The sequence below is a fragment of the Monopterus albus genome, unplaced genomic scaffold (assembly GCF_001952655.1).
Source record: "Monopterus albus unplaced genomic scaffold, M_albus_1.0 scaffold79.1, whole genome shotgun sequence".
Lineage (NCBI taxonomy): Eukaryota > Metazoa > Chordata > Actinopteri > Synbranchiformes > Synbranchidae > Monopterus > Monopterus albus.
Window position 1 is genome coordinate 2,144,556 of NW_018127959.1, and position 10,202 is coordinate 2,154,757.

Genomic DNA, 10,202 nt, shown 5'->3' on the forward strand with positions numbered 1-10,202 from the left:
TATATATATGACACTCCCATCACTCTCAGTTGTATGCTGTTTTTAATTTAATACTAAATTGCAAATGTTAGAGATGGATAACGCATCAAATTGTTAGTGTCAGCATATTAGCATTAACATGTTACCATGCCCAGTGCACCAATATGCCCAAGTACAGTCTTAGAGATCCAGCATGTAAAGATAGCGGAGCGGGGTGAAGAGGTGAAGTGAGATGCTCTGGACACAAACCTGGTGCATACACCAGTTAAGGAAATCAAGGAGTCTCTGGCAGTTATGAAAGAACTGAAAAGTCATAATGTGCATGCCGGTGTGTAATTTAAATATGATATAATGCTAGGTGCTGTGGTTAGCGCTGTCAACTCACAGCAAGAAGGTCCCGGGTCTGAGCTTGGGACGGCCCGGGGCTATTCTCTGTGGGGTCTGCATGTTCTCCCTGCGTGGGTTCTCTCCGGGTGCTCCGGTTTCCTCCCACAGTCCAAAGACATGCAGCTTAGGTTGACTGGTGACTCTAGACTGGCTGTAGGTGCGAGTGTGTGTGGTTGTTTGTTTACGTTAGCCCTGTGATATAATGGTGACCTGTCCAGGGTGGACCCCACTTCTCACCCGGTGTGAGCTGGGATTGGCTTATCATGTAGGCCTGTGCTATTTTAGGGGATGATCATCAGTGTAAAGACATTTTCTCACACTTCCTAGTCTATTAAACAGCATGCATTCATTCAGCAGCATACATTACATTTGTAGAAATTTAATTTCTCCTTTCTTTCTGACAGATGCACACTCAGCAGATTGGATGTGGGGCAGTGTTGCCAGAGCAAAATGCTTCTGTGGAGACCAGCCCACACAGCAGTGCAGCCTCAGCTCCATCAGTGCCACTTATTTCAGCAGCAGTAGCCACAGATCCTGCAGCAGTACCAGGAACAGTGAAAGGTGAGTTAGTTAGTCTGGATTAAATACAATGTCCTACACTATGCATCTTGGAGCCTCATGCTCCTCAGGGCCATGCAGTTGAAGGAGAACTCAAGTTTTGAGAAACTGGGTATTTGTTCAGAGACTGGCACAAAACAGACAAGAGTGGCAGTCCTTTGTAACAGAGGACCACCTTGTATGCACAGTGTGTATATGGACAAATTACTCTTTCAGATGTTATTATACATATTCTCCTGTTGCTGCCTTACAAAAGCATATTTTGTACACCGTACAAATTTTGTGTGTTGTACTTGATGAAAAGCTGATTCTGATACTAGTTTCAGATATACATAAGCATGCATTTTTGCACTGATTTTAGCATATGGGCATACAAGTGTATTAATGCAGATTTGAAAATAACTGGCTATAATTTAATGCACAGACAGCTCTATCGTCTCAGCTTACAGTACTCTAAGCATCAGTGGGAACAAGCGTATTTCTCAAAATGTTTTAACAATTACTCTAAGCCACTTTGTGACCCATCTGTAACTTAAACTCCTGTTTCTTTTCACAACACATGTTTTGGTAGCAAGTAGAAGATGAATTTTGGATTTAGTGGCATTTAGAAGCTCCAGCCCCCTGCAACCATCTTTGGGATAAACCGGTATAGATAATGGATAAATGTATGGCAGTTTGAAGATCATTATACAGTGGATTCAGAAAATTCTTAGACCTTTTCAGATTTTCCACATTTTATGTTTCAGACTCCTCCTAAAATGGATTCAGTTCTTTTTTTCCTTGTCAATACACGCAATATTTCACAATAACAAAGCAGAAACAGGTCTTTGTAGTGTTTTCTAAGTTCATTAAGAAACAAGTAGATCGAATACGTGTAAATGATATTTTTCAAAGTATTCAGAACCTTTGTTATGACACCTGCAATTGAGCTCTTGTGTATCCTAGTTCTATCAGTAGTCCTTAAGATGCTTCTACAGCTTGATTAGAGTCCACCAGTGCCTAACTGAACTTAGATATAGGGAAGGACATAAGAACATTTCTGCAGCATTGAAAGTGCCCAAGAGCACGGTAGCCTCCATCAATCCCAAATGGAAGAGATTTTTATATCTGGCCACCCAACCAAACTGAGTTATTGGGGACAAAGGGCCTTGCTCAAAAAGGTAACCAAGGACCAAAGGGTCACTATGATTGATATCCAGACTCTCGTTTATGGGGATTGGAGAACTTTGCAGAAGGACAGCCATCAGCACAGTCCTCCACCAATCAGGCCTCTATTGTAGGAGAGGCCAGATGGAACCCATTCCTTACAAAGAGGTCACATGACAACTTATTTGGCCACAGTTCTTAATGATGTGTGGAGAGTGCTTCCCCAGAGTGCTCAGGACCTCAGACTGGGGAATCAACCCAGAACCATACCACCAAGAAAATGTAGGAGTGGCTTCAGGAAAACTCTGAAAGTCCTGGAGTGGCCCAGCTGGGGTCTGGACCTGAACCCAATAGAGCACCTCTGGAAAGACCTGAAAATGGCTGTGTATGGTTCTGAAAGGAATAAATTTCTAAAAGAAAGCTGTGCTGAGCATATAGCTTTATTCTCAAGAAGATTTGAGGCTGTCATCTCTGCCAAAGGTGGTTTAACCAAATACTAAGTGAAGGGTCTGAATACTTATGTAGGTGTGATATTTCAGTCTTATTTTTAACAAATTTAGAAAATACCTGTTTTTGTGTGTAGATTGAAGAGGAAAAAATGATCCATTTTATGAGTCTGAAACATAAAATGTGGAAAACCTGAAACTGAATACTTTATGAATCTACTGTATAAAAGAAAAACGAGGAAGAGAAAAGTAGGTAAAGTAAGGGGGAAAGGTATAAATTAATAAATAATAAACCCAGAGAGGCTTCTAGAAGTATGCCTGCCCCAAACCACAGGCACCAACCAGGGTGAGGATGAGTTCGAAACCAGGGTCACCATCAGGGAGCTCCAGAGTGGGTCAGGTCAGCCAGGACCTCTGCATTGTTGTTAACTCTGCACTGTCTGTTTGTTCCTCTGTTCTACACAGCACCCTCCTTGAGCACAGCAGATGATAGCAGCCTTTCAGCCACAGTGACTCATGCAGATAATGCATCTTCAGATCATGCCATTGCGTGGTCTCAGAGTGAAGAAAATCTGGATGCCAAGGTGGAGAGGTAGCCTAATGTGTTGATTACTCTTCGACATTTTAAGCCACCATTGATCAGTATGAAAATTATACTGATGTCCGTCAAAAACATAGAGGCAGTATAAATCCAGGCACAAGTCAACCTGTTCTAACTACAGCTTAAATACCAGAGTTTTTCTCACCTACAATCTGACTTTACATTAGCAGACCAGGTACGCAGTTTCCTATCAAAGTATGGTACGAATTGACACTCTGAAGTCTGCAGAAAGCTGGTGACACCTTTTGAATTTGGCCAGTCGTGCAGTAAAGTAAGTCAAGTCTAACCCAACAAGCATCTAAACTCATAGTATCTGATTCAGGGTTGACTGACAAGTGTGTAGCTTCAGTGTCATTTCAGGAGACGGTACAGATCCTAGAAATGCTCTTGACCTTAATTTTATCCCTGTAGCGAAATGACTGCACTTATGACCATAATAATAACTTATTTGTATAGCACTTTACAACTCCAGAGGAGCCCAGAGCGCTTCACAGAAGAACATATATTAAGAATATAGAACCAGCTACATAAACAATAAAACCAAGAGCAAAATAAAAACACACAATATAATATCAAAAGCTAATGGAAGACTTCCATATCAAAGTATAAATAAAACAACAAACTAAAAGACATCGACATGATGTCACTGGAATCACAGAGGGGTTAGGGTTAATCTAAATTATTTTTACAAGGTATTATTTTCATAGATTGTAGTCTAAATCCGCTACACACAAAATGTTAAGTGCATGTAAGCGTTTGACCGGGAATGTGATCAATTCAACCTGCAATAAAAAATTTTAGTAGTAGATGGTTTAACTGAAATAGCAGAGGGAATATATAATGAAATGAAATCTTTAGAATTGTGAAAAACTGTCTCAAAGTATTTAGCCAAGGTTTATTTAAACTTCTGAATTCAGCTGTAAATCTGATATTGTATAACTTATATTGTCTTGTCAGGTTGACCAAGAAACTTGAGGATAGACGAGAACAAAGGAAGAGGGGAGAGGAAGAGGTAAGGGGACGTCTCTGACACATCTTCAAGTAAAACAAAGAAAAATTGGTTACGTACCGTAACCCCAGATTATATGAGTATTGTGCAGCCTGCTAAGGCTATCGCTATTGGACGGCAAAACAGGATATGCCCAACTACGTGTCCGTGCAAATTCTCAGTCATCCTGGTTGTAGTATGCTGACAAACGTAGACGAAATCATCTAGACGTAGTTTTAGGTAGAAGACGTTTCACCTCTCGTTCAAGAGGCTTCATCAGTTCTGAACTGAACTGAACAGAACTGATGAAGCCTCTGGAGAGAGCCCTCCTCCCCCTCACAAAAGGCAGACCATGCTGGATAGTTTGCAATGGAGACGCCTGGACAACTCTGCAAGCAGCACACTTCAAACAGCTAAATGGGCGGCTATAGCTCACAGGCTGATCCTCATTGTGGAGGACGAGGGTCTGCTTGAAATAATTCACATTGCATCCAAACCTGCACTTATGAATTGCCTTCGAAAGTCACCACACACAATTATACAGTTTTTTTTGTGTTATTCGTGTTATGAAAAGTAACTAAACTTCTCAAATAAATGTAGTGGAGTAAAAATTACAGTTGGAATGTAGTGAAGTCTAAGTATGAAGTAACAGAAAAAGAAAATACTGAAAGTACAGATACCTCAAAATTGTTCTTAAATACAGCACTTGAGTGAATGTACCTACTTTTCACCACTGTTTAGAACAGATAACATTTGATTTGATTAATTTGTGATTTATCACAAGTTAAATATGGACAATCCTGAAATTAATAACAAAAATTTTAATCAGTTGATCGCACTGATATAGAGGTGTGCCTAATATTGTGACCCTGTCATGTATGTACCTGGGGAGGACAAAAATATAGACACACCTCTGAATATGACCTCAATAATACAATTTAATTTATACATTTATGACAATTTCACCAAAAACATTTTGAGCTTCATTAACACAAATGTTAATGTGGAAGTTTGGCATTGAATTGTATACAATTGTACAGGTGTACCTAATATAGTGGCCAATGTGTATGAGAGAGAGTTTAAGTTATGCACTATATTTTGTCCATCTCAAAATCTGTCTATAGCCATGGAGGATTGAAATGGGATACAGTGCCCATACTTCCATAGATTTAATATATAACATTCTAATGTATGCATATTTTATTTTCCATTGTTCATGTTGGCTTCTGTACTTTTTGTTGATGGAGAAGGCATTTAAAAGTTACATAGTTTCACTTTCACACTTAAAGTGGCAAACATAAGTTCCGAACACTGAAGAGACAGGACACAACATTAACGGTAAAAGTGAAACTGTATTTACAACATGGTATTTTCAGCCCAGTTGATTGTTTCCTTTCCACTCTGTCCTGATCATTTGTGGAAGCGTGTTCCCCTTCCAGCAGTGTGTAGTGTGGTACCATCAACACAATTGATGTAGGTGTAATTCTGTAATAATCCACTGAGGTAGCAGGAGGTGCTGTTGCTTCTGTGGTTGTTAGGATCTGATGTGAACTAAATTAATTCAGGCAAATCATCCCAATGATTATTTAATATTACAATAGTTCTGAACAGTTCAATAAGTTGAAAGATCGGGACTAGAAGAACAGAATCACAGTTTCTGCATAAAAAAAAAGTATTACAAATGAGAGTTGTCATTGTTGGCCCTACAGTACAGTAAAGTCAGAGTTGGCTCAGTCCCCTGCTGGGTTCTTGCTGTTCGTCTGTCTTTCCCGAACACACTCACTCTCTTTCTGACCAACTCTTTTGCTAACTTTATCCAGAGGGCCTTACGTCAATTTCCGAACCTAGCTTCCTTTCTTAACTTTTAAGAGGAACCTCCCTGAGATGTACCCAAAAACAGGAAACAGATAGGTCACCTCCCTGAAGTCTTCGTTTCTGCACACAAACAATTCTCAGGACAAATTATGCAAGCGTTGTTCTGCTCACTCCATGACCTGTACTCTCTCTAACATATTACATTTTAACTTGTAACTTGTTTGTTTTTAACCACTACTCTTCTGCTTGTCAGTGTTACATAGTTACTTTAATACTGAAAATACAAAGAAATACATACATTTGTGTGTTTTGATACAAACAGGAGACTGGCTGACCACTAAGGTGATTGGTTACTTCCAGACTGTATCAGGCTACCTATGAAATGAGACCTGTCGACCTGCTGATGCAGGTGCCTCCGATTCGCTGAGCACAGGGATAGCCTCATTTCCTAGATTAGTAACCCTGACCATTAGCTCTTTATTTTATTCATACTGAGTTTTCATTAGTGTCATTTGTAATGTTAATTGGAATACATAATTAATGTGGCCGTACATGTTATCTGTGATTCAGAACGAGATCAAAAAGGAAATGGAACGGCGGAAGGTGGGAAAGGACACGCAGGACTTTAAGAGGAAACAGGAAGAGGAGAAAACGAAGCGACTCCTGGAGGAAAGGAACAAAGAGAAGGCAGAGGAGAAGGCTGCTAGGGAGCGGGTCAAACATCAGATTGCAATGGTAACCTCATCTCTCTTTACTCTAAAAAGCATAAAAATGAACAACTCGTGTCTACCTGCTCTGATCTGTAAGAACTGGCATGTAGAAAACCAGCGTGGACAGATTTGTTAGGGGTAAGGGATGCAAATTTTTAAGCAATTTTCTTTAATCATTTTTGTTAAAATTAGTAATTTTAATTTGTTAATTGTAAATTTATGAAATACAGTGTGTATTCTTTCTAATAAAGCAGTTGTAACCACAGTATCTACGTCACCACAGGTTAAGTAAACACCAAGTTACTTGAATTATAAATTATACAAATCAGAAAAACTACATTTGATGTTATGAAGTTAACACTCCCATTTATTGCGCTTCAGGGATTGTCCAGAATACTAAATGTAACAACATACACTAGATCAGATTAAATATGTTGAATATACCTAACAGAAAACTGGTAGGCTAGTGGTTAAGGTGCAGCGCTTTCACTGCTGCGGCCCAGGTTCGAGTCAGGGTTGCGTCAAGAAGGGCATCTGGCGTAAAACACGTGCCAAATGTCAACATGCGAGTCGTCAGTGTGACGATTTGCTGTGGCAACCCCTAAACGGGAAAAGCCGAAAATGACTTTACTTTATACCCAGGTGAGGGATGAGTAGGCTGTTTGTGTGTGGTCCAGTAGGGGAAAAATGAACCACCAGCTACATTTCACCCAAAAAAAAAACCACAATTGTAAATTGTACAGTCATACAAATCATTTTGATATTAAGGCTCTTAGGGAGAATTAACATTACAAGTTATGACAGTACATACAATATGTGTATGATTTAACTTGTTAGAAATTACTTTGAAATGTTCCTATCCTGGGGATAAGTTGTGGTTTGGTACTGAGGGGCGAGTTTGGTTCAGTGGGTAGAGCAATAGTCTCCCAACTGGAGGGTCGGAGGTTCAAATCTCGGTGCCTCCAGTCCACATGATGAAGTATACTTGTGCCAGACACTGAACCCCCAAGTTGCCCCCGATGGTTAGAGCCATCAGTTGAGTTGGTGCTGCAGATGGTTGCCTCAGTTCTGTACCAGAAACAACTTCCTTGTGTATAACATATTTGGCCAATAAAGGTGATTATTATTAGTTTGCAAGACGTGTATAAACCGAGTTACTTCTGCATAGAAATGCTAGAACATACGTTCACCTCATTTTTTCAGCTTTAGGCCACGTCTAACATTATAACCGTTATAACATTGTAGATAAGTCAGAAAACAAGGAAAAGTGCCGTGGGCTCTTTAAGTTTAGAGTCTAGAGCAAACCTGTTGCAGCTTCCGTCTATGGACTGGCTTAGCCACATATCTATTATTTTACATTAAAGAGGAGAAAACCCTTATTCAAAGTTAAATAAAAGCTAGGGAAGTTTGCTTTAACTTCAGTTTAGATGCTTTATTTGGCAATAGCAAAGCAGACAAATCAGCAAAATGATCAAAATACAATTTACAGTTATATGAATAAAAAGTTAAATAAACTCTATCCCTATGTGCTAAAACTGTACTCACATCCTTGGCTGGGTGGATGTCCACAAATGCAAGAAATGATGACCCTGGGGATTTCTGGATCGGGTTTGGGTAGGAGCAGGTCTAGAAGCTGGCTGAAGCTTTTCTCCATCTTCCTGAGTGTCTTTAGTTGATTGCCCATGTCTTCTCAGGCCTTTAAACACTGCCTCTCCTCTGCCTCTCAACGCATGCGCTGCGCAGAGTGGCAGCAAGTTTCAGCAGCTCTGGTCTCGTTGTGTTTTTATTAAGTTTTCCAGTGTTTGCTTTGTGTTATTCTCTTGCTGTAGTCCTTAGTGGTGCTGTGCTACCAGGATACAAATTGTTACTGCGTTTGCATTATGACTTTTACTATTTCGCGAGCTCCGGAGTCAGGAGACGCCGGTCTCATTGTTTACACCCGAAGCCAACTACTAGCACTCATAAGCAAGCGGCCACCTCACGGGGAGAAGCTGGAGAGTCCCTCGGAAATACGCCGTAAAATGCAGGGCTGCAGAGCCAGCATAAAGCGCCGGGAGATGAAATGGAGGTGTAAGCCATGTTTACCATCTGTCATTATGGGTAACGTGCGGTCCCTCTCCAACAAGATGGACGAGCTAACAGCACTAATGAGACTGCAACGTGAGTACAGGGAGAGCAGCTGCTATGCTTCACTGAGACCTGGCTGAACAACAACACTCCAGATTCTGTGGTCTCCTTACAAGGATTTACACTAATTTGGGCAGATCGAAGCACGGCTGACTGTGGTAAGAGGAAAGGGGGAGGTTTGGCGGTGTACTTTAATAACAGATGGTGCAATCCCAGATACATAACTGTTGAGGAAAAATTCTGTAGCAGATACATTGAACTATTGGCTATCGGCGTACGGCAGTACTACATCCCTAGGGAGCACTCCCATATGATTGTGGTGGTGGTGTACATTAATCCTTCGGCCGATGCTAAAGCTGCATGTCAGTGCACGCTGAGCACCATAGCCAGGCTGCAGACACAACATCCACAGGCTTTAATTCTTATCTCGGGGGACTTTAACCATGCTTCTCTCCCCTTCTCGGCCACCCTCCCAAACTTCACCCAGTATGTAAATTGCCGCATAAAGGACAATAAAACTCTGGATCTAATGTATGCAAATGCCAGGAAGGCGCACACCTCCGCCCCCCCCTCCCCCCTCTAGGTCGCTCTGACCACAACCTTGTCCACCTACTTCCAGTGTATACTCCAGTGGTGAAAAAAGTGTCACCAGCCAGACCTTGCCCCTCCTCCCACTGTCATGGGGCTTTCTCAACATCCCACAGCTCCTGAGCAGTCACCGCCCACCAGCCCCCTCTGCCTCACGGCAGACCAGGTCAGGAAGGAGTTAAGGAGGATTAAGGCCACAGGCCCTGACCACATCAGCCCCAGGGTCCTCAGGGAGTGTGCAGACCAACTCAGTGAAGTGGGTCCTGTACATGTTTAACCTGACTTTTGGCCTGGAGAGAGTCCCAGCCCTATGGAAGACATCCTGCGTTGTTCCAGTTCCCAAAATACCTCATCCTAAGGAGCCAAGCCATTACAGACCCGTTGCCCTGACCTCCCACCTGATGAAGACCATGGAGAGGATTGTCCTTGGTCACCTCCGTGCCCAGGTGAGCTCGGCGCTCGACCCGCTGAAGTTTGCATACCGTACTGGCATTGTGGTGACGACATTATCTACATGCTGCATCGAGCCCTATCTCACCTGGAGTCCCCCGAAGCATGGTGAGGGTTATTTTCTTTGACTTCTCCGGTGCTTTCAACACAATCCTGCCATCACTGCTGAGGGGGAAGTTGGTGGGGGCAGGTGTGGACAACAAACAGACCTCAGTTTGTCAGGCTGCATGACTGTGTCGGATGTGGTGGTCTGCAGCACGGGGGCACCCCAGGGGACGGTGCTTTCCCCCTTTCTGTTCACCCTCTACATGTCAGACTTCAAGTACAACTCTCACCACTGTCACCTACAAAAGTTCTCTGACACTGCCATTGTTGGATATGTATCGGGGGGGGGAATGAGTGGGGAT

The 10,202-nt window shown here is 42.0% G+C and overlaps 1 protein-coding gene across 2 annotated transcripts in view; it reads left to right on the forward strand.

Moving 5' to 3' along the window:
* The window catches only part of ubxn4 (UBX domain protein 4), a 26,843-nt gene that overhangs the window by 3,966 nt on the left and 12,675 nt on the right, over positions 1-10,202 (forward strand). For both annotated transcript variants that reach the window (XM_020606615.1, XM_020606616.1), the window contains exons 5-8: positions 771-927; positions 2,982-3,108; positions 4,075-4,129; positions 6,491-6,655. In XM_020606615.1, the coding sequence (XP_020462271.1) occupies positions 771-927; positions 2,982-3,108; positions 4,075-4,129; positions 6,491-6,655 (504 nt within the window). The remainder of the gene's footprint in view (positions 1-770; positions 928-2,981; positions 3,109-4,074; positions 4,130-6,490; positions 6,656-10,202) is intronic.